Source organism: Pagrus major, chromosome 13 (genome assembly GCF_040436345.1).
Source record: "Pagrus major chromosome 13, Pma_NU_1.0".
NCBI lineage: Eukaryota > Metazoa > Chordata > Actinopteri > Spariformes > Sparidae > Pagrus > Pagrus major.
In genome coordinates this window covers 19,856,343-19,880,425 of record NC_133227.1, presented here as the reverse complement: position 1 = coordinate 19,880,425, position 24,083 = coordinate 19,856,343, and the positions used below count along the sequence as shown (strand labels likewise).

The 24,083-nt window shown below is 40.9% G+C and overlaps 1 protein-coding gene across 3 annotated transcripts; it reads left to right on the top strand.

Moving 5' to 3' along the window:
• The first annotated feature begins 8,594 nt into the window (after positions 1-8,594).
• slc7a3a (solute carrier family 7 member 3a) lies at positions 8,595-23,782 on the top strand. 3 transcript variants are annotated; one of them, XM_073480152.1, is made up of 12 exons: positions 8,595-8,680; positions 16,644-17,258; positions 17,381-17,542; positions 18,066-18,249; positions 18,338-18,453; positions 18,962-19,184; positions 19,283-19,422; positions 19,753-19,855; positions 19,947-20,176; positions 20,270-20,436; positions 20,616-20,724; positions 20,989-23,782. In XM_073480152.1, the coding sequence occupies exons 2-12, from the start codon at positions 16,892-16,894 to the stop codon at positions 21,138-21,140; spliced, it is 1,953 nt and encodes a 650-aa protein (XP_073336253.1). In that variant the 5' UTR covers positions 8,595-8,680; positions 16,644-16,891; the 3' UTR covers positions 21,141-23,782. The 3 variants fall into 3 exon arrangements, with proteins under 3 accessions (XP_073336253.1, XP_073336254.1, XP_073336255.1); XM_073480153.1 differs by lacking the exon at positions 8,595-8,680 and adding an exon at positions 9,640-9,699; XM_073480154.1 differs by lacking the exon at positions 8,595-8,680 and adding an exon at positions 16,158-16,330.
• Positions 23,783-24,083: the final 301 nt, after the last annotated feature.

The window sequence follows — 24,083 nt, the reverse complement described above, 5'->3', positions numbered from 1 at the left end:
AAAAATACATCAAGGAAAAAAAATGCTAAAATGGAATAAACTATATTTATGCGGTTCCATGAACTGACTCATGTCCACATTCCCGTTTACTGTCTTGCAACACATTTCAAGCAGCTCTGGATTACTTCACTAGTTAATAATAATGAAACTATATCTTTTTGCGTGTACATGTTGGACTTGTTAACTTAAGACCGTGGTGTGACTTTGAGGAAAAACTGATAAAGACACTCCATGTGCCCGATGTGCTGTTTTAATCCAGAGTCCTACATCCTTTTCAGACCACAAGAACCTCCGACAAATACATATTATCCATGAAATGGTAATGTGACCTTAGCCCATGACCCTGATCTCTACACGGTTCATGCGGGTTTGATGTTCCACAGCTCAGGTGTGAAAAGGTGAATGAAAGTCGTACAAAGTGCTCAGAAAAATGTCAATTATGAGGTAAATTGTGGTGAGATTTTTCTGTCCACAAATGCTTTATGTGGTCATGAAACAGTGGGGCCATTACATAGTTTGATTTATATCATATTAGTTAATTTTTCACCTGTAAAATGTCCAACTCCACACATATTCTGGTCAACAGTCTAATAAAGACAGAAAATGGTAAATAAGGTATATAAAAAAAAATTAACTGATAGATATCGCCATAAAACCTCCCATTGTGATTACTTACATTAACACAGTTATATTTTTTATTACAAGTTTTTTATATATATTTTATTTTAAAATATAGATATTAAATATAGATTTTTAAAAAATTGATATGCACCAATTTTTGCAGAAATCTAAAATAAAACAGCAATCTAAATGTGTAATTTTTCATTGAAAAACATTTTCTTGGGAGAGATAATGTTGGAATTAAACACTGAAAGCTCATCCTTGACCTTGGAAATAGTCGACAACAACTTCACACAAGGTCCATTCAGTAGTTCTGAGCTTTCAGTCATACCTCAGTGAATGTTGCCTTGTGATGAGATTGTTTTGCCAGCCATCCACACATGCTGTGAAGAGTAATCATCTAGTAGTAAATACTATAGCGCACAACCATATATCTCTAAATCCAGAGAGAAAAAACACAAAATGAATAATGATATTTTAAAAAATGCAGAGGAACCCTGGGATACATGCACCCACCCTGACCTCCCTTATCAGTGAGAGCTGTGACCTACAAAACTAGTGAGCTTTGATGTCCTGAGTAATGAAAGTGGGCAGACAGGACGGACACAGCGGGCCAAGGCAGAGATTAGGTGGTGTTTTGTTAGCGGTTCCAACGCTGGAGCCCAGTGTGCAGCCATGACGCTTGTTGTGTTTGCAGAGACACCCAGTTGGGTTAGCCTGATAAAGTGGAAGTAAATTGAAAGAGCAACCCAAAGCAGTGTGACTGGGCAAGGACAAAAGGTGAGACGAGTGGCTACTATAGTACCATCAGACGGAGAGCGATGGGAGAGGGAGAAAATGCAATTTACAAATCCATTTTATCTAAAGTTACACCCCTGGTTTTAGTCCAAGGCATGAAAAGCAATACATTCGGCCTTTCCCATGAACAAAAACGATCAAATCCAAACTCTCACATAAAAAGTGAGCGATACACAATTATTAAAAATAATTAAACAGTAAAGAAAAACAGCATTTCAGTGGCTTGGAGTTTTCATGACTGTGGACACATTTATTATATATATTTCCATGAAATCAATCATTTTCACATTCCTTTTTCCTTTTTCCTCTCTTGCAACACATGAAAAGCAGCTTCATTAGTTAATAATACTGAAAGTACATCTGATGACTTGTGACCTAATGGAGGACTTCTTTAGCAAAAAAAACAACAAAAAAAACCTCAGAAATATCTATTTTTCCATAACTGAACAAGCTGTTCTCAGAGGAAAATAAGGTCCCCAGAACACCGTTTGAAGCTAGAAAGGTGGCAGGGTCCGCCAAATGTAAACAAAGTAAAACAGTATGAAATAGCGTTGTCCTTTAAGATCAGTTTGTTTATTCAGTCATGAAAACAAAGAGAGTTTGTTTATTTAGTTTGTTCAGACATAAAAAAAAATCAGTCAACGTAGAACTTGATATGAAATGTCTTCCCCAAAATCACATAGTGCACCTTTAAGCTGTCAGGATATTGTTTTGCATATTATTTTCTCTAACTTTCCAATCGTGAAATGGCACTTTTTTCAATAAAGAATCTCAAGATTCTCTATCCCCTGCTAAAGTGCACCTAAATCTTAAACAAACCTAGGGAAAACGCTGTTGTGGCATATTGATGGCAGCCATAAAAAACATTGGTTTGAATAGTGTAAACAGGCCGATACCAAGTGTATACAGTTAGACTGTGGAAAAAGATGATTTTAAAAACCTTAAAGCTAATAAGAGAAGTAGAGAAGTAAAGACAAGTAAGACTACAGCAGGTTTTTAGTGACTCAGCTGTAGAGCGCTGACCTGAACCATCTCCATTAGATGATGAAGACCATAAGATGCAGTTGAAAGCTCAGAAAAAGTTTGTTAGTGGACATTTGAGTTGAGATTAGTTTGTCACATGCTGCTCCCAGTGTCAAGAATGTTGAAGGTAAACACTGAAAGTTCACTCTTGACCTTGGAAGGAGCAGCTGACAAAAACCTCAAACATGGACCTTCCATTTTGTTGTTCTGAACTTCTGGTGCTTTCAGTGCTTCCACATGATCTTCCTCACTGAATGTTGCCTTGTGATGAGATTGTTTTGTTGACTTTTTTTTCCCATGGTTGGACAACGAACCGAGCACAGTGGGCAAGTGCTTTGTGGTCGCAGATCTACAGGAGCCCCAAAGGCTCTCAAGAATCATATTAGCTAAAATAAGTTAGGACCCTCATGCGGGTCCTGTTTTACCACCCATCTTGTCCATCTGCATTGTAGAGGAGCTGTGTCAAAATGTTTAAGGTGCATATTCCTAAAAAACAAAAAGTCTTCAAATTGAACAGCGGGTCAGCAGCTCAGGTGTTGTTTATTATGCTCCAGGGTACCCTGGAGCTGGACTTTCTAATCCAAAAAAGATTCACAGATGGGAAAGAACGACGGATTTTTTAAATAACAATTATACATTTCCATAGACTCAATCATTTCCACTTTGTCTTTTACTGTCTTGCAACACATCTCCCCCAGCGACTGTTGCCATGCGATGCAATTGTTTTGTATCTGTAAAACTGTAAAATGTCCAATTCGACAAGTGGTCAACTGCAAACTTAGCTAAATCTAATAGGAGGTCAGCAGGGGTCCGCAGTTTTTGCCTCAATTTACGGGAAAGAGATTTTAAAAATAATTTCCATGAACTGAATCATGTTCACATTCCCGTTTACTGTCTTGCAACACATTTCAAGCAGCTCCGGATTACTTCACTAGTTAATAATAATGAAAGTACAGCTAGTCTTGTTGTGGTCATCTGATCAGAACCTAGAACAAACACATGTTCAACACAGGTTGTGTGTCCTTGGTCAGTGGTCTGATCTCTACAGGGTTCGTGTGGCTTTGATATTCCACAGCTCAGGTATGAAAAGGTGAACAAGAGTTTATTCATAACTTATACAAATACTAATACATTGCTTAAATCTAGTATGAACCCACATTTCTTACATGTATAATGTCAGGATTTCCCCTATATTATAAGGCTTAGGCGCTGCACCCAAGACGTGTTGGGCTGCACCACCTAAGCTAAATGAATGTGACATTGATGACTTTTTCCAAGTCTAATGGTCGTTGTGGGACCCCAGTGGACTTATTTAGCAAGTTTTGTTTTTAAGCTTTTTGATGTTGTTCAGTTATTATCTGCTCGTTACAAATATGGTAATAATAAAGGTAGAAAATGATTTAAAACTGCATATTTTTTATTGAAAAATGTAAAGTTTTCCCCCAACCCCCATCCACAAACCTTGGGAAAACAAAGACGTATAAATAAAACATTATTTATGTGTTTCCATGAAGGCAATCATTTTCATGTTACCTTTAACTCTCTTGCAAGAAATAATGAAAGTACATTTGTTAACTTAAAACCGTGGTGTGACTTGGAGGAAAAACTGATGGAGACACTCCCTGTGCTGTGTTACTAAGTTCAGTATTGACACACAGTCCTACATCCTTTTCAGACCAAAAAAAAGAACTTCGGAGAAAACACATATTTTCCATGAAACTATTCAACATTCAAAATGTCCCAACTCCATACATATTCTGGTCACAAATCTTTCAACATTAATTCAGTGATCCTTTCATAAAATGTCTTATTATTCTATGTAAGAAAACACAATTAGGGTTTTACATTGTGATGTATTGATTCATGGCTGATGCCACACAGTGTTGGTATTGCATCAAACAGCATTTCTTTGAATGAGTCTCTAAGTTCAAGTGATCTCACCAGTGAATAATAATGAAAGTACATCTGATGACTTTATGATCTGATGGAGACACCCCTGTGGACTTTTTTAGCAAGTTTTGTCTTCAAGCTGTCAGAGTTTCTTTTTTTGGTATTATCTGCTCTGTATATTAATGGCAGCCATAATCAAACATGGGTTTGAATAATGTAAACACCTTATAAGTTCAATGAAGAGTTTGAACACGCCAATACAGAATTTATACAGATAGACAGTGTGGAAAAGGTTGTTTTAACAACCTAAAAGAAGTAAGACAACAACAAGTTTCCCATGACTTTCCAGCTCCAATTGAAGATGATGACCATTAGATGTGGTTGAAAGCTCAGAAAAAGGTAGTAAATGGACATTTTAGTTGCGATTTGATGAACCCTTTGTCACACATGCATTTCCCAGTGTCAGTAATGTCAGAGGTAAAAACTGAAAATTAATTCTTGGTCTTGGAAACAGCAGTTGACGAAACAATCTCACCACGGGGTCCATTTTACTTCTGAACTTCTGGAGCTTTCAGTGGTACCGCACAATCTTCCTCAGAGAAAGTTGCCTTGTGATGTGATTGTTTTGTATCTGTAAAACTGTAAAATGTCCAATTCCGCAAGCGATCAACTGCAAACTTAGCCAAATCAAATAGGGGGTCAGCAGGGGTCAACAGTTTTTGCCTCAAGAGCTGAATTTTTAAATCAATCTAAAATGCTTTAAAAATAAATAACTTATGGTAAAGAGTGACAAGAAATGAATCATGTCCACATTCCCGTTTACTGTCTTGCAACACATTTCAAGCATCTATGGATTACTTCACTAGTTAATAATAATGAAAGTACATCTGTTTATGTGAACATTTGTTAATTTAAGACCATGGTGTGACTTGCAGGAAAAACTGATGGAGACACTCCCCGTGCTGCGTTACCAAGTTCAGTATTAACACACAGTCCTACATCCTTTTCGGACCAAAAAAGAACTTCGGAGAAAACACATATTTTCCATGAAACTATTCAACATTCAAAATGTCCTAACTCCATACATATTCTGGTCACAAATCTTTCAAAATTAATTCAGTGATCCTTTCATAAAATGTCTTATTATTCTATGTAAGAAAACACAATTAGGGTTTTACATTGTGATGTATTGATTCATGGCTGATGCCACACAGTGTTGGTATTGCATCAAACAGCATTTCTTTGAATGAGTCTCTAAGTTCAAGTGATCTCACCAGTGAATAATAATGAAAGTACATCTGATGACTTTATGATCTGATGGAGACCACCCTGTGGACTTTTTTAGCAAGTTTTGTCTTCAAGCTGTCAGAGTTTCTTTTTTTGGTATTATCTGCTCTGTATATTAATGGCAGCCATAATCAAACATGGGTTTGAATAATGTAAACACCTTATAGGTTCAATGAAGAGTTTGAACACGCCAATACAGAATTTATACAGATAGACAGTGTGGAAAAGGTTGTTTTAACAACCTAAAGGAAGTAAGACAACAACAAGTTTCCCATGACTTTCCAGCTCCAATTGAAGATGATGACCATTAGATGTGGTTGAAAGCTCAGAAAAAGGTAGTAAATGGACATTTTAGTTGCAATTTGATGAACCCTTTGTCACACATGCATTTCCCAGTGTCAGTAATGTCAGAGGTAAAAACTGAAAATTAATTCTTGGTCTTGGAAACAGCAGTTGACGAAACAATCTCACCACGGGGTCCATTTTACTTCTGAACTTCTGGAGCTTTCAGTGGTACCGCACAATCTTCCTCAGAGAAAGTTGCCTTGATGTGATTGTTTTGTATCTGTAAAACTGTAAAATGTCCAATTCCACAAGCGATCAACTGCAAACTTAGCCAAATCAAATAGGGGGTCAGCAGGGGTCAACAGTTTTTGCCTCAAGAGCTGAATTTTTAAATCAATCTAAAATGCTTTAAAAATAAATAACTTATGGTAAAGAGTGACAAGAAATGAATCATGTCCACATTCCCGTTTACTGTCTTGCAACACTTTTCAAGCAGCTATGGATTACTTCACTAGTTAATAATAATGAAAGTACATCTGTTTACGTGAACATTTGTTAATTTAAGACCATGGTGTGACTTGCAGGAAAAACTGATGGAGACACTCCCTGTGCTGTGTTACCAAGTTCAGTATTAACACACAGTCCTACATCCTTTTCGGACCAAAAAAGAACTTCGGAGAAAACACGTATTTTCCATGAAATGATTCAACACAGTGTGAATGTGACCTCTGGCCATGACTCTGATCCCTACATGGTTAATGTGGGTTTGATATAGTAATATTGTGTGATATTTGATTAAATGCTGCACATTATTGTGTCAACAAATGTTTTACAGCGGTGCCATTACATAGTTCGTTTTACTTCTGTAAAATGCCCCGACTGGTCAAAAATCTTTCAAAATAAATTCAGTGATCCTTTCATAAAATTATTCTATGTAAGAAAACACAATAAGGGTTTTACATTGTGATGTATGGATTCCTGTCTGATGCCACATAGCGTTGGTATTGCATCAAACAACATTTCCCTGAAATGAGTCTCTAAGTTCAAGTGATCTCAGCATTAAATAATAACGAAAGGACATCTGATGGCTTGTGACTTGGAGAAAAAGCAGATGCAGACTCTGCCTGTGCTGTGTCCACTACAAAGTATGTCATTCACTATAAGCATCATGTAGTTTTACCAAGTTTGACCAAGCAGGTATAGAATATAGTGAGGAAAAAGACTGGTGTTAGCTATTGTTGCTCTACTGAAGACGTTATTTAAACGTTCACATATAGACCATATTTAACTGGAATTCGCAATACTGGCTTTGAATGAAGAAATTAGAATGTGGTTTCTTTTAGTCAGGCTCCAAAATGACGATACGCCCTTATTTGCTAATTATAAATGATAAAAGTTGTTTTTAAAGAAACAGTAAATGTAATGACATGGATAGGGCTCAAACCACCAATCTTCAGACTGGCAACCAAACCCTTAACCTATCTGGCCACCATATCTATGATGTCAATAATGTGTGAAACCTCATATCTATGTCTTCAGCTTGTGCAGTTTGCTCCACAAGTCATGGTGCCCAAACAACACCTGATTGGTAACACGTCACAATTAACAGCCTATAAACACAGAATAATTGAATCTGAATCTGCAAAGTTACTCGTAACTAAATTTATCAAATACATGTAGTGAAGAGGAAGCATAAAGTAGCAGAAAATGGAAATACTCAAGTCTAAGGAGAGTTTGTTAGTTCTGCGAGCAAGCTAATATACAGGAGCAGCTCTACAAAGTTTAAGTTACGGGTTTTGGTGACCGCTCAACGAGACGACATCACTAACAGCGCTGTTGGTCTTTATAATTACATTCATGACTTTCTCAAGATTAAAAAAGTCTTTTAAATTGACAAACATGGTATGTGTAAATCATTGCACATTAGACGAGATCAAAAAATGATTTGTATCTCTCCATTCACTACCTTACAAGGTTTTTCTGAAATAAGGTCCCATGAGGGACACCGGAAGAGACGTGACTGGCTCTCCATCGAGCTCCTTTAAGTCTGATGCCATATAGTGTTTGTGTTGCATCAGAGGCTTTTAAATATCGGGGCCCCCTTCATTCAAATGCATGATGTCACAGAATTTCATCATGCACTGGGCCAGATTTTGGATGCCATTTAGGCCTCAGTCGGTGAGTGACATGAGAATTAAATGTTGAACATCTTTGCATTGTTTGACACCGCGCTGACCCTCCAGCGCTCTCAGGTCACCGGGTGCACATGCACATGAAAGAAATACTTTGGTTTTTCCCTCCTTTTCTTTTAATCTGTGGAACAAAAGCAGCAGGGGGACATAGTAGAGACGGGAGCCTATCTATACATAGCTGCCATCAGGGGGCGGAAACTGACGCAAGGGCTCCATATATGGGCATTCGTACTATGCGATGCACGCGCGCACACACACAGAACACACGTTCTCTCTCGCGCGCGCGGCAACTCTCTGTAGTCAGATCTTTGTATTTTCTAGTCGGAGCTGTCCTTTAATTATTCTGACCAGCGGGCTGCCGCCTTATCAGAAACATAAATATACTTACGTGTGTTCTTCCATTCATGACTGGAAAGCTCCACCTCCCGCTTACGTCAGTTTGTTTATACTTCCCGCCCCTCCCAGCTGATGAAAACCTTAAGCACAACCCAACCGAGCGGGATATTTCATCAGCGGCTACAGCCACAGCATCTCTGTCCTTCTCCCTGCGCCCTGTGACCGCTCCGAACCGCAAGATATCAAAGGTAATAACCCTTTTACCGTGTTTCACGTTACAGCAAATGATTTTCTTTCTCTCCAAATCGTGTTTTAACGACACTCTCCGCCTGTATCGTGTACTCACTGTACTGTCTGACGCAATCCTCCCTCGTGCGTTTGTCAGTCGTATTGGGCGCACTTGCGTTTGAAGATACGACGTTTTTCATCTTTAGTCGTTGTTGTACGTGTTGGGAAATTAAACGCGAATGGTCGTAGGCGGGCTTCACACGCTATTTTTCATTTATTTCACAGTAGTTGACGTTTCGTACGGCGGTTAAATTAAAAAAAATAAATAAATAAAATAAAGTAGGAACGAGACACTCAGTGAAAGGTGACCACTGCGGGGAAACGTTTAAACGAGTGTCTGCTGTTAAAAAAAACACGGATCGACACTCTTCTGTGTCAATCCTCGCTCTTTTCATTCATTGTTTTGGTCCGCGGTGACCAACATCCCGCTTACTAATAAGGGGTGCTACCAAGGCGTGGGATGACGGTAATGCTGCCTTCAAAGACCCCCAAACGGCGCCGAATTTCTCACAATCGAATAACTTCACAATCATGCTCTTGTATTGTACTGTAAATTATTTTGTAGTTGTTAATGTGTTAATTAAAATCACGCGGCTTTGTAACTGCAAAAACTGATGCAGTAAAAAAAAAAAGCACAACAACAAGTTAACTCGTGTCATATTGTGTTTATAGTTGTAAATTAGAAATACTCGCGCAGTATTACCTTTTACTATGTTTAAATTTATTTGCAAAGACTCTGTCTGCTGGGAGCTTTAAGCATCGGCCAAAAGCAAGCCATCACAAGTCAAAACACCACGAGCACGAGTGATATGTGTACGTTACACCTGGCAATTACGATGTTTCCGGAGGTGATGAAAGGCAGCATTGGCACCACGCGAGAGCCGAAGAGCCACGTAGCTAGCTGGTGTTTCGGTCCCTGACAGATGGGCTATCAGCTAAACGGACGGCTGGACATCGCCGAGTTTGGTCAGCACCGCTCGTAAGTAATGCTATTTTAAGTTTGGGTTATTGTCGCCTTATAGTAGCCTAAATTCCGTACACCAGCGAGTGCCATCAAAGTGACTCATCCTTCCGGGTTGGAGTCTGTACGGTACTGGAGCACGCGTTCTGGGTGTTACCTTCCCATGCTCGTGTTGCATCAGCCGACTGAAACACTCTCCACAACCAAGAAATGTGGTGAAATTAACTGTGGTGGAAAATAGTAGAGAGAGTCTTGTTGTGCAGTGTGTGACAAAAACCTGCTCGGCGATGAATGATCCAGGTGGTCTGATGGGCTGGGAGAGGTTATCAGCCACATGCCACCGTACTCTCTTGAAATCTTGGCTTTATTTACACTTGAGTAGTTTCAAATGACAAAAAAAAACCCAATGACAGGCTGGATTTTGTCAACTTTTGTTTTTGCAACAACAGCCTCATATTTACCATTTTACATTTTGCACATTTGAACATTTGGTATGTTTACATCACTAGGATTAGATTAATAATTAGGAAACTTACTGCAGGCTGTATTTGCTTGAGCTATGTGATTCTGATAAAATGGCAGCCACGTATAAAAACATAGTAAATGTGTTATAAGTGTACCGTGTCCCCTTCTGTGACGCCCCCTTGAGCATCTCCAATTTGTGGATTATTTTGCCAGAAATGCAGTTAAACAGGTGCAGAATTGCATCAGCAAATCACCAAGTCATAATTCAGCCCTTAACATCCTAATATTGATTATCGCTGTAGGAGGAGACCTGTTGCAACATTATTGTTCCATCATTCCTCTCTTGAGTAAGATTTCTGACCATTTCTGGTTTGTCATTCAGCGTCTGATAAGTTATTTCTAGTTAAAATTGTGGAAAAATGTCATAAACAGGGAATATTGTGTATGTGTCATAACAGGAGGGGTGTACCAACACCTTTAATGTCACCATCCGATGATCTGCGTCTGATATGTTCAACATCAAGTCAAGATTTCGTCTTCAAAAACCGTCATATCTTGTGTGTTTTTGTGAATAGATGTCTGAGAAAAGCTGTGTCCAGCTGACAGGTTATACTTCCTTCTAATAGATCTGTAGTTGTGTGTTTTTGTGAATAGATGTCTGAGAAAAGCTGTGTCCAGCTGACAGGCTATACTTCCTTCTAATAGATCTGTAGTTCTGCTCTCGCGGCTGTTTAATGATAACGGTGTTGGCATTGGTTATGGGAAAGTGAACAGATCGGTCAGTTTGTCACATTCCATCTCACAACGAAGGCATGGTTTGGCAGGAGTCGTGGTTTTCAGCCAGGTGACTTAAAGGGTCGTTCAGTTCAGTCTCAGCGGTCAGTCTGTCCACACGTACTCACGCACATACAGTAACGACAACACAAACGGCCTTCATGTGAAAACTACAGTGCGTCTTATACATACAAACATATATTTCTGGCTCAAAAGACTACTGTACTGTTTATAACTTCAAACACCTGGAAAACCATTGTGTGTGTGTGTGTGTGTGTGTGTGTGTGTGTGTGTGTGTGTGTGTGTGTGTGTGTGTGTGTGTGTGATGGCTACAGATTGGTGCCCTGACCCTGTACGAACAGTCATAACGTGAGGTACCTTCCAAGGTTATGTAAGGTCAAAGTTGCACTCTTCAGTGGATGTTTAGCCCCACAGTGTACTGAACACGATGTTCCCTTTGTTCAGCTGCTGGCCCAACAATGACCGTACTTCTTTGCTAGCACTAGGAACATTGTTATTACATGGATGTAGGATTTATTAGTAAACCGGATCATTGAACAGTTTTTCCACACATTTTGAGAAGAAGAATAAAGAAATACAAAATTCCTGTAGGGTGTGGGCACATTTGAAGACTTGAATGTCAACATTTATTTAGTCACACGTACTTCATCTCTACTCACAGGCAAATATTTAATTGTAACAGGTCCAGTCACGATCAGCCTTCACTAAGTTCCGGTATTTACATATTACACAAAAGCTTCAGGTACCTACATGAAAAAGATTAAAATTAAATCTTTGTAGCTCGTAGTGTTGTCACAATACTGCAATTTCTAACTTCAAAACAATACCTTGAAATAACGATACTCGCTACCATGTTCAATGCCACGGGAAAAACTTGACACAAGGCATAAAGGTTTAGATTTTAATGAAAAGATAAATATAACAAGGCTTCTGTACCATTTGTTGTGTCCAAGTGTCAAAGTTAGTTTACTTTTGGTGCGTCAAATAATAGATTTTGAATTAATTTCTTAACACATTATGTCAGTGATTGTAACAAACAACAAGAAATTGTCATAACCTCAATTGTTTAAAGAATTAAAAAAACAAAAATTAGGTGCGCCTGTGCGACCAATGACGATGTTTAGTCGCACTTGACAGATTTTTGGGCGTGTGTGCAACCACAACAGTCACACCCTTCTGCCCTGTTTTTTAAGTTACAACACTAGTAACTTAATTTACATTTCTGAATCGGAGACTTAAATCGCGATTGATTTATTTTCATGTTTTAACCCGTGAGCCAATTTTCTTGGAGAACTTTGTCGCTAAAGTTTGCAATTGATACTTGACAATGCGACTATGACATAGCAGAAATGGTCATATAACCACCGGGCTTCACTTTTGTTGTTGTTGTTGTTGTTGTTGTCAACAGTGGCGGTCAAAACAAAGCCATGCCTTGTTTATACTCGGTGGAATGAGGCGCAGCAACATGCTATAATGGGGTTAGCAGGTTTATTACTTCTCCAAATAATCCTCTTAGATTCCACGGCAGCAGTTGCAACAACGCTAAGTCAAGTAACAGGACCATTATCCCTGAAGCCTGTTGTAACCGGAGCAGTGTTGGCCCAAGTCTGGGCAGAGTCCTCCAAGATAAAGAGCTCCTTTTAAAGAAAATCCAGTATACTCTCGTAATGTTGCGGCTGAAGAAAGTGAACTGTGATACAGCAAATCAACTTGTCTCCCCTGTCACCACTTAATGTTTGCTTTCCAGTGAGACTCGTGTAGTTGGCCTAAAAACAGGAAGAGAAAATGGCGGCAGGTAGCTCTTTTCATGTGGGTGTGTGTGGGCTGTGGCGAAGCGGAGCTTACAGACGGCACATTTGTGAGCCACACCTCCGCGCAACCTGGCATAAATCTGCCCCACTTACGCAAACGGGCACCCGCGTGAAAACCACGAGGAAAAGATTAGCAACGAGCTGACGTGACTGAGGCATCGAGCAGGGTGAAGGTGGTGTCTGCATCGCTTTAATGAGACCCCGTCTTAAATGGGGTCATACAGCAAGTAGGTCTGCATCTCTGTAACCTTAAGGTGGGAACTGTGCCACGACTTAGTCTGCAGACATGAAAGAAGGCCTTACTTTGAAAGGAAAATGCAACATTTTCAAAGAAATTTATATTTTTACAGACTTACAGTCAGCATAGTTCCAGTTAAGCACCTTTGTCCTGCTTAGTGAAGGTATGTGTTGGACAAACCCCTGTGGAGATCACAGCCAGCTGGGCACAGTAGTTAAGTATTAAATGTTTATTGACACAACATTTACACTCTCAGATCTCAGTTCCTGGTGTGCGAGTGGAAAATGCTACTGGAATGTCACACCAAGTGGGGAGTGGGAGCGTTATCCACCGTGTACCAGTTTCCCATCAGTCTTCAGAGGGCTGAGTGTTTATTATTTAATTTCATTGTTTGACAGTGTTTGTCTTCTTTTTTTCTCCCAACACTTAACTGTACTGGGCAGGATATTCTCTTTTGAAACGGAACGACTACAAGCGCTTTGATAAATGGGTTATGTTATTTTTATGGTATTAATAGAATATTGTCATTGTACTGAAACATTGTGAGCACATGTATCCGGTGTACTAAGAAGAAGAACAGGCCAAAATTAGACCATAGCATAATATACAGCTGAAAGACTTTTTTGTCTTTCTTCTTCCTTTTGTCAAATTGTCTCACATATACTGTGTGACCTGAACTCGTGAGCAGGTTAGTAGGCGAAATCATTGTCTGAGCACTTTGCTGATTCCAGCTTGGCTGACAGTACCTGAAACTTTTTGTATCAGTTTCCTGAGCAAGGATGGAATTGAATTTATTTAATTAACCTTTTCCCCACAAACTCACAATGGAAATAAAAGTAAAAGCAATGACAAGGGCTTCATCTTGTCTCGTTTTTAATCAGTTCCTGAAGAGGAAAAAGCCTGAAGCAGCGTAGCACTTATATTTAGGCTTTAACTGGCAAGACAGGTAAAAAAAAAATGACAGTACAACAAAAAAAAAAAACTACCAGAAGATCCAAGTACATCCACACTGTGCATCCACACAGTCGGACTGCCCTGTGAATGTGCTGCCAGGTTAGTGTTTCACTTGTCCTCTTTGCTGCTTGACCGGTGAAGTGACTGATAGGCCTGAAACGTCCATCCGCCTTCTCAGCACTGACACCGAGGAATCAGGTGTCACAGCATTAATAGCTTCAGACCTGCAACGTTGCCTCTGATGCTGCCCGCCCGCCCCATGTTTGAAAAAACTGATGGGTCTTTTAAAAGCAACATTATGTAACCTTTTTACCTTAAAATAACGACTTCAAAATCATGTTGATGGTACAGTGTCTTGGAACAGGGTGAATGGTGACTGTGCCTCAGCCACTCCCTAACCCTATCACTTATTTCTGCACTATGTAACTTCAGTGAGCGGGTAGGATCACAGCATAACGTACATGTTTACTTGCTATTCTTAATGGTTTATCTATTGCAGTTGTAGTAGTCATAAAAGTAGTGTAGTATTTGCAGATAAGATGGACCTACCTTGCACGTGAGGATATAAGCATGGCTTTGCTGAGACTGACATGTGCCAGCATGTGTATTACCTCAAATAACAATGAGTTGCATCACTACATTAATCTGCCATTTCTTGCTCAAGGGCTGTGGTAATCAGAACTTTACATTTCAGTTCATACAATTACTCTGTAGGAATACCAACATAAAAGACGACATGATCCCCGTGATGCTGCAGAAAGTGGGAGGTGATCAAACTGAAGACTTCACATACCGCAATAATAAAACGAAACACGTGAAGAGACATGTAGCGAGATAACAAAAACAAATGTTGGCTTGCTAATGACATTCACACTGAATCATTCACACACTCTCTTGATGTGAAAAGCTTTGATCTCGATGTTGAAGTCTTTATTTCACTTTATTTAGTGACATGTTAAGTCCTTCAAAAAGCAATGACATACAGCAGAATGAGTCTGCTTTCTGTCAGGAGGAAAAAAGTATCATATGAGTTGTGATTGGAAAAACATGTCCTCATATTCTTGGTTTATTGTTTGATCAAGGTGGAGTAGACTCACCAACCTCACCTGTTTTAAGAAACACGTGGTCTCCCCACAGCTTGGAGTAAAAAAAGAATAAAGAAACTTTATGTAACAACGTTTACATAATTTTCATGTCTAACATTTTTCCGGGGTGTGTGTTTGTCACATGGCAGCATTCTTCAATACACAATTGTCGCACAGTGTCACTGGCCTACATTTTTGGGTTACACCCGATCGGTGATGTACGTCAAACCTGTTTTTGTGTGTTGATGCTTCCGTGAATCTGACAGGCCTCCGAAGACAAACAGAAAGATTGTGTATCTGTTCAAGTCAGATGTGCTGTGCAAAGAGTCCTTGGCCTGTTATTAACTGTTCCCGGTGTATGCGAGTGTGTGCACATTTACTGACACTGGAGTAATCCTTATCATTCAGCCTTTACTGAACTTGAAAAGTTCATTACTACTGAGGTAAAATAATGTTTGCTGTTGTCCTTGAAGGGGGTGTCTTTTTTTTTTCTCTAAATCACGATAAAACGGGGGAGTAATCATGATGACCTTTGAATCTCAGATTATTTTGTTGAAGGCAGTATTTCACAAAGAGAAGTAAATTTTGGTTGCAGCAGTTAACATAGTAACATTTTTATTTTATTTATTAACTTTGTAGTGCACAAAAATGCATAATGGATCAGTAAAAAGAAGTGGAATACATACAGTACATAATGATTTGGAAGTAAAAGTAGAGACAACAAATAAAGTAACAGCTGCTCATTTCTTCATAGAGCCACAGTAAGACTAAACTTGCCTTCTAAATTAGAGTTTGTGATAAAAATGTGTTACAGTCATTGAAGATTTACAGTAATAATTCAATGCCCAGGGTATATTGTTAGTTATTTGAACTTTTCTTGCAGGTTTTATATAGAGTAAAGGTCAGTTTGTATCTGTCTATCAACCTTCTCGTGGTGCAGCTGGTTCACTTTATCGAGCTGCTGGCTCACGCTGTCCTCCTCTCCCCTTGTTGATATTAGCAGAAATCAACCATATCGTCCCCTCACAGCCTCTGGCGTTCCCAGGCTTCTCCCTGTCAGCTTGCATCTGCTGAAAAAACATAACACTGGTAGTAGAGTGCAAACTCTCGCAGTAAGGGAGTGGTGAGGAATCAGGCTAGGTGCTCTTTTTGTTTTTACAGGGGTGTGTGCTCGGACAGGTTTATTTGTCGAGACAAATTTAAGATAAGTTGTAAGCCCGGTAGGTTTTCTTTTGTCTTCATGAGGCCTCTCTGTGTCCCACTGCGTCTCATGATGTGCTACTACGACGTGAGAGGTGGAGGTATGAATTCCTGGAAGTTGTGTAACTGTTCTCGTGTAGTGCAATGCGTGCTGCCTGCGTTCACTTGAAATGTATCTAAACCCTACTGAGAAACTGTACGACATCAGACGACATAAATCAACTTGACAAGCTATGTTATGAAGTTGCCAAGTTGATTGTTGGGAGAGAAAGCGTCAAGTTTGTGATTGTGCTTTCAGTTTAAACACCTTTCCTGGAAAATGTTCACTGTTGCAAATCCCACAGCTGTGTGAAATGTTTGGCAGTTACTGAATAGTTGCCTGTTTTGAGCGCTTATTTTCTTGTTTCTTCACAGGTCCTAATCTGCTGCTGCTAAATATTGTGACCATAGACCTGCTACTTCCTGTTCTCTCTGCGCTCGAGTGACTGTCAACACACCTCCACTAAAGGACCAATAAGAAGTACTCGGCTCACCTACCCAAGTACTCCTACTGTCAGGCCAGTCACACGTGTTCTGTTTAAGCTGTGTCAATCACACACACCCACACTTGACGTTTTAAAACACATAGCCTGGTTCAGCGCCCACACACAGTCACAGCAAATATGGCAAGCAAGCTGTCCAACTTTGGCAAAACCCTGCTGCGTCGCCGGGCATTAAACTGCTCTGGCGAGGAGTCCCAGTTCGCCCGCTGCCTGTCCACCCTGGACCTCATCGCCTTGGGGGTGGGCTCCACGCTCGGCGCCGGTGTCTACGTCCTCGCAGGCGAGGTCGCCCGGGAAAAAGCAGGACCCGCTATCGTCCTCTGCTTCCTCATCGCTGCTCTGTCCTCCATGTTGGCCGGCCTATGCTACGCTGAATTCGGTGCCCGTGTCCCCAAAACGGGCTCTGCATACCTTTACAGCTACGTGACGGTTGGAGAGATCTGGGCCTTCATCACAGGGTGGAACCTCATCCTCTCCTACGTAATAGGTGAGCTTTTAATTTGCTGTTAATGTAGCAACAACATTGATCAATTTAGAACTTCTTTTTTTTTAACCAAGAATGATGGAAAGTATTTCCTGTGATAACCCTGTTTCTGTCTTGTCTTTTAGGTACAGCCAGTGTGGCCAGGGCGTGGAGCTCCACCTTCGACAACCTGGTCGAGCAAAAGATCTCCGACTTCTTCAAAGCCTCCATGGCGATGAAGGTGCCAGGAGGGGTGCTGGCGGAGTACCCCGACCTGTTTGCCCTCATCCTCATCCTGCTGCTTACTGGTGAGTTAACAATCAGCCATTATTCTCTCTATATGAGAGCTGATGAAACCTGTTTAACCAACAGGAACCTTGTTACGACTTTTACTTCCTGTGAATTGTAAAATTTGATGGTCGTCTGAACAATCGAAAGGAAGAAATGAAGCACATTTCCTGCCAATTTTCTGTAATTGTTTTGTTTTATTATGAAAAACTGGAAAGTTTCACCTCTAAAGTTTTGACTGAACTCAGTGAGCACAAGCTGAGCGCCACTGATTCTCCATAGGCATTGTTAGCATTCATGAAAAACATTACATAACAGCCAGAACAGTTGTCACACTGATATTACAGCTTGCGTTGCTTGCCAGTAGCAGTGTTAGAGCGAAATGAGTGGTGGATTGGTGTCGCTCGCTGACTGATTGCATGTTGGAAGTAATGAACACGTCCACCCACATAGCAGAACATGTTGTCACTGGTGCTGAATTATGAATTCTCTCTTCTCTCCGTCACATCCCCCTCCTCCACCTCCTGTTCTTTGTGGCCTCAGGACTTCTGGCCTTTGGCGTGAGCGAGTCAGCGCTGGTGAATAAGATCTTCACAGGCATCAATCTGGTTGTTCTCGGCTTCGTTATCATCTCTGGCTTCGTTAAGGGGGACACGACCAACTGGAAACTGACGGAAGACGACTACTTCCGCTTCATAAACCAGACCAATGGCAGTGTGACAAACAAGTAAATGACCGCTGCCTTTGTCTGCCAATGAAACGGTAGTTATAGTGTTTTATCTGTCACTGATTGTGTCTTTTCTTCTGCCTCTCAGAGTTGAGAGCGATTTCGGCAGTGGTGGTTTTGCTCCGTTTGGTGTCGCTGGAGTCCTGTCTGGTGCTGCCACCTGCTTCTACGCCTTTGTGGGCTTTGACTGCATCGCAACAACAAGTGAGTAATTTTACTATTTCCATGACAATCACTGTAGAGAAGGGCTTCACAAATTGGCTGTATAAACAGACATTAAAACACTCGCTTCACACTCTTTCTTCATTGGTATGAACAAAAAAACTGACACATACGTGGATCACCTTTACAAGCAATATGTCAATGGAAGGATTGTACCGTGACATAACACACGGATGCATTTAATCCGGACCTTGCGCTTGTTTGCGCAGAGGTTTGTGTATTTACTGTAACTGGGCTTCTTGTTTGACAAGTGCCTCTTACTTGACAGTGTCCCCTGAAAGGTTTGTCCAATCACCTGCCAAGTTTTTTTGAAAGCCCCTGCCCTTTTCGGAGCCGTTTCCAAGGACATACACAAGAGTCTACCTACTACTTAGTCAATATTTCCACATCATGTTTTAGCAGCGCTCGGCTGAAGCTGATTTTGTTTCTTTGTTTGAGCTCTTCCTATCAACTAATCCTCTTCTTCTTCCGTTCTCTCTGTTGTCCTCAGGTGAAGAAGCAAAGAACCCCATGCGCTCCATACCTATTGGCATCGTGGCCTCGCTGCTCATCTGTTTCTTCGCCTACTTCGGCGTGTCTGCTGCTCTGACCCTGATGATGCCGTATTACCAGCTGGACACACAGAGTCCTCTGCCTGAGGCCTTCACACACGTAGGCTGGGCTCCGGCCAGGTACATCGTGGCTGTGGGCTCACTCTGCGCTCTGTCCACCAGGTAAGGAAGGAAATTAACTTCTTGCTATGCTGTGCTCCTTTACAGCAGCGTAAACCTTTTGATATGTAAATATAACACTAACTGTAATGTTGTCTCAGTCTCCTCGGCTCCATGTTCCCCATGCCCCGTGTCATCTACGCCATGGCAGAGGACGGACTGCTGTTTCGTACCCTGTCCAGGATTAACACTCGCACAAAGACTCCCCTTCTGGCTACCATCGCTTCTGGTATTGTTGCAGGTACGTTCACTGTGATTTTTTTTTTTTTTTTTTGATTGTGTGTTTTGTCTGTATGTATCTTCTTTATCATGTTGGCTCATGACTTCAGGCCAGCCATCTTTGCTTTGTATTTGTGGGTCACAGCTCTGTATCTAGCAGCCTCTCTGACTTGTTGTCTGTTCAGGATCAGTAACACTTCACACTTACGAATATTAAGGTTTATTTTCCTTCATGCCTACGTTGTGAGCAGCTTGAGCCTTTTGAAGCTCTTCCTTGTTCCTCTTTCTGTCTTGCAGAGCAAGTTAACAGGAAAAATGTTTCTAATGAATCTGGTTTTACTTCTCCTTACAGCTCTCATGGCCTTCCTGTTCGACCTGGCAGCTCTGGTCGACCTCATGTCCATTGGAACTCTGTTGGCATACTCTTTAGTGGCCATCTGCGTCCTCATCCTCAGGTAAGCACCTTTTCTTCTCTTTGAGCAAGTCTTTCGAAGTTGTAATTAAGTTTCCAGGAAGGCAGTTTCAAAGCATACCATTTATTTACAGGTACCAGCCAGGCAACCTGAGTTCATCCAGCCAGACAGAGAAGCTGGTGGAGCTGGTGGAAGGGGAGAAGGTAGCTGTAAGTGGAGGGGACAGCGGTGACGAGTTTGGCATGGAGACGGAGGAGAGGCCGCTCCGAGAGACCTTCAGCGTCAAGCTGCTCTTCTCCCCGAGTGGAAAGAACCCAACACAGACCTCTGGGACCATCGTCTACGCTACCACTGCTATTATTTGTAAGAATAACAGAATAAGACAAATGCATGTTCTAATCTGCATCTTGCCACCACGATCCTAAGTAACTTTCTCTCCTGCTTGTTTCCCTGCAGCCGTTTTTATCACCGTACTCTGTGTCATCCTGGCCAACTGTCTCGAAAAGCTGCGGGACGGACATGCAGGCGTCTTGGTGCCCGTCGTCATTTTGACTCTGCTCTGCGCCGTCTGTGTCATCATCATCTGGAGGCAGCCAGAGAGCAAAGAGGCTCTCACCTTCAAGGTAACGCTCAAACCCAGGACTACGTGACGTTATTTGTTTTGTAATTATAGCACTGATGTTGACTCTGAGGCTGTCTCAGCAGCTGATTCCCTCAGTTGGCGCTGCAGGGTCAGTTTCACAATAGATTTACGCTGATTTTTTTTTTTTTTTACACCCTTTATTTTCCCTGTCTCCTCAAGGTCCCTCTGCTTCCCTGGTTGCCCCTGTTCAGTGTTTTCGTCAACATCTACCTCATGATGCAGCTGGACATGAGTACATGGATCCGCTTCTCTGTCTGGATGGCTATCGGTAAAGCTTAATCCTTTTTAATCACCATTTCTAGTGCTACATGTTCATGTACAGGGGTCGTTCAAAGTCAAGTAGTTTGTAAATTGCCGGGCCCGGTTGCATATTGCCTATTATAGTAACAGTTTAGATGTGATGATAAAGGCCATGAGAGTCTGGAAACTTTTTGCTATAGATACCTTGAAGGTGCATGAATTTTTAAAGCTGTATAAACCCTGCATGTAACTGTTGCATAACCTCCTCTTCTCTCTCTTTCCTCCCCTCCAGGTTTCGCCATCTACTTCTTCTATGGTATTAGGAACAGCAGCGAAGCAGCCAACAGGTCATCCCCGCGCAAATACGAGCCCGCGCTGCAGAGCAAGAGCCCGATCTACAAAGGCGCTCCCGATGACAGCGACGTGGAAGCGGGCAGCCCCTGATACAGACTGACGTAGACCTGGGGAGTGTTGCAGATCATCTACACTCATTTGTTTTTTGGCCGTCTGGTCGAACTGGCAGCCAAACGCCGCAGTGTAGGCGGCCCTGGAACGCAGCCCTGGGTTTAAAAGGAAGAGGAGGCAAGAAAACGCCACACACATCTTACCTCTCACTCAGAGGCTAACTAACTTGACGGCTAGACACTGTGACAGAGCCACTTCTGGTCCGTGTGTTTTGTTTTAATCTATCTGTTTGTACTTAGCCTTAGCCCTCTGGAGATCTACCTGTGAAACCTGCTTCAAATGAACTGAACTAACAAAGAGTACTGTGGCGCTTCTCGTGAAGTTTCCATTAACTGGAAGAATGTTACACTATACCAATTTAGTCTTTGCTTCTTCGCTGCTGTCAGTGCGCTGTAGCTTTGTGTGCAGTCATCGGCACATGAAAAACAAATTATGACTTGAGACAGTGAGTTTACAGCCGTTGAGAGACCTGGATCCGTGAGCTAGACTTCAAACTGTGTGAAAAACATGAATAGTTGTCAGTAGGGTTAACGTGTAGTTTACTGTTCCCAGTTTGTTACACCTTCCTGTTTTGTTTTCGTGTGAACAGGGTAGCTCTGCAGCTGTGCGGTTGACGGTGTAAGTCAGGGCCGCAAAAATGCCAATAGGTCAGTAGCACACGGCCGATGTCATCTATACAGTGCGGTTCAATGTCTGAGGTTTAAGTACATGCTTTACAGATTGGTAATGTTTTTTTTAAACACACTATCGCCTTTGGACCCCCTGCTCCCAGAGAACAGCTGGCCAGTATGCGTACGCAGCAGCGTTTTTGAATCGTATGAAATCAGTCGCTTCTTGTATATTTTGCCATGATTCACGGGCATTTTGTGGACGATGAGCAGCTTTTACACCCGTAAACGTCCTTTTTTTAATCCTGAAACTGAAGTAAAAAGAGCAAAAGAAAGCAGGAGTTATACGATTTAATCTCTGCTCTTCGCTCTGCTACTTACCGCAGTCTAAACTTGATCCATATGTTATTCTAAAACATATATTTTCATAAACTTATTGGCTTTTATTAGGTTGGATATAAGAGTGCATGGAAAGATCTGTATGAATTGTAAATAACCAGGTTTAATTTACATGTTTGCAAGGCTGTACCCAGATGTGTTTGGCAGATCTGAGGAAGCTGATAGATTTGCACATAACAAGCTGCTTATTGAGTTATCGACGAATAGCGCATTAAAAAATCCAGTCAATGAATTGTCTCTTTGGTGTCTGGGAGCTGGGGGTCTCTTTGTTAACGAGGGCCTGTCTTTAATCACCACTAAAATATCTTTTCTTTTCTTTTTTTTTACTTTCTTGTGAAAATTAGATTTTTTCACAAAGGTTCTGTTTTTAGTTTCAATTGAAACTCGTTCTTGGCAGCTTCGTCTGTTAAGCAGCCATCACTTGTATTTTATTCAACTGTATTTTATTTTTACTACTAAACTTTGTTTTCTGATAGCTTTGTTAATATTTAAATGTTGCTAGTCTTGTTTTGTCTCGGATAGCGTTCGTCATTTTTGCCTTTTCGTCGTTCCTCAATCAATTAATATGCTTTTTAGATGTATTTTAATCGTTACATGTACAGTTTTTAGCGTGCTGATGTTTTTGCTCACAATGTTTGTTTCTCTTTTTTCCAAATGATTTAATTGTGATATCCTTCCTGACCAAATGAACGTGTTTTTGGGAAGCTAAGCTTTCCACAAATGGAGAATGACCCACTAACAGTTGGTCTCTAAATTGTGTAATTTAAACTCTTTCTACCCCCAATCCTCTGGAGTCAACATAACTTATTGTTAATAGCATATTTTTTTTGTTGTTCTAGTAAAGTGCTTTACTGTAGACTGTACAGTATCTATCTTGTATTTGTATAATGCTGTAAATTATACAAACGTACTTTTGTTAAAATATGAACTTAATTGTAAGAGATGGTTTTTTGAATTACACTTGAAGGCATTTCATTTGACACCTGATGCTGCTGAAATCCACACTATACAGATCCTTTTTCAGATAAAATGGTCTTACTGGATGTAGTATTGGAGCATTCCTGCAGAGTTTTACAAGATGTTGCTCCCCCCTTCAGACCTGTCAGATGTTGACATATCTCCCGAAATATCTGTAGAGGAGGGAGGGTGTTCAGTTGGATTCAGCCAGTGTTTCTGGATGATGTGAATGGATTTATCTGGTGCCTAAAGAAGCGATCCACCTGCCTGAGAGAGGCACCGGGGCTGCTCAAACAAAGAATCCGTCATGTATTACACATAATCTGAGGCTCGAGACATTTGCCTGGAGATTGGCACTCGTGTGCTTTCTCGATGATGAATCCCAGGAAGAGTTAATTTGTCATTAAAAGGTTACGTGATGTGGCTGTGACTCATATCACGCAGAGCTCTTCATACCCAGCCCTTGTGCCTTTTTTTTCCAAAAGTCAATACCATCATCTCCCCTCTCAGTGCTGACTCGTTAACAGCAATTATCTATTTTTGTCTTTCTGTTTTATATCCTGTACATACTGGCTGTCATGTACAAAAACGAGCTGTATTTTCAATGTTTTTTTTAAAAATAAAATGATGATTCTTGCTTTATGGCAGACAAACCTCTCTGTGTTTTATCTATCTTTTTATTTCTTAAAGACATTGTCTAAGTATGAGCTGAATGCCAGAGGCTGTTGAAGCAACTTTTTTTATTGAGATGCTAACAACTATGTCAAGACTCTACCCTCGGGCTGTTTTACTTACTTTGAAACTCCTGACTACAACAATTTCAGGCCTACGTTAAAGCTACCAGTAGTAGTGGTTTATTTACTAATTGATTTTACTAAAAGAACAATATGAGCATTCACCGCACATTTTTATATCCAGCCGCAGGCCTTAACACGCTCTAAAAAAACTTGTTTGTCAA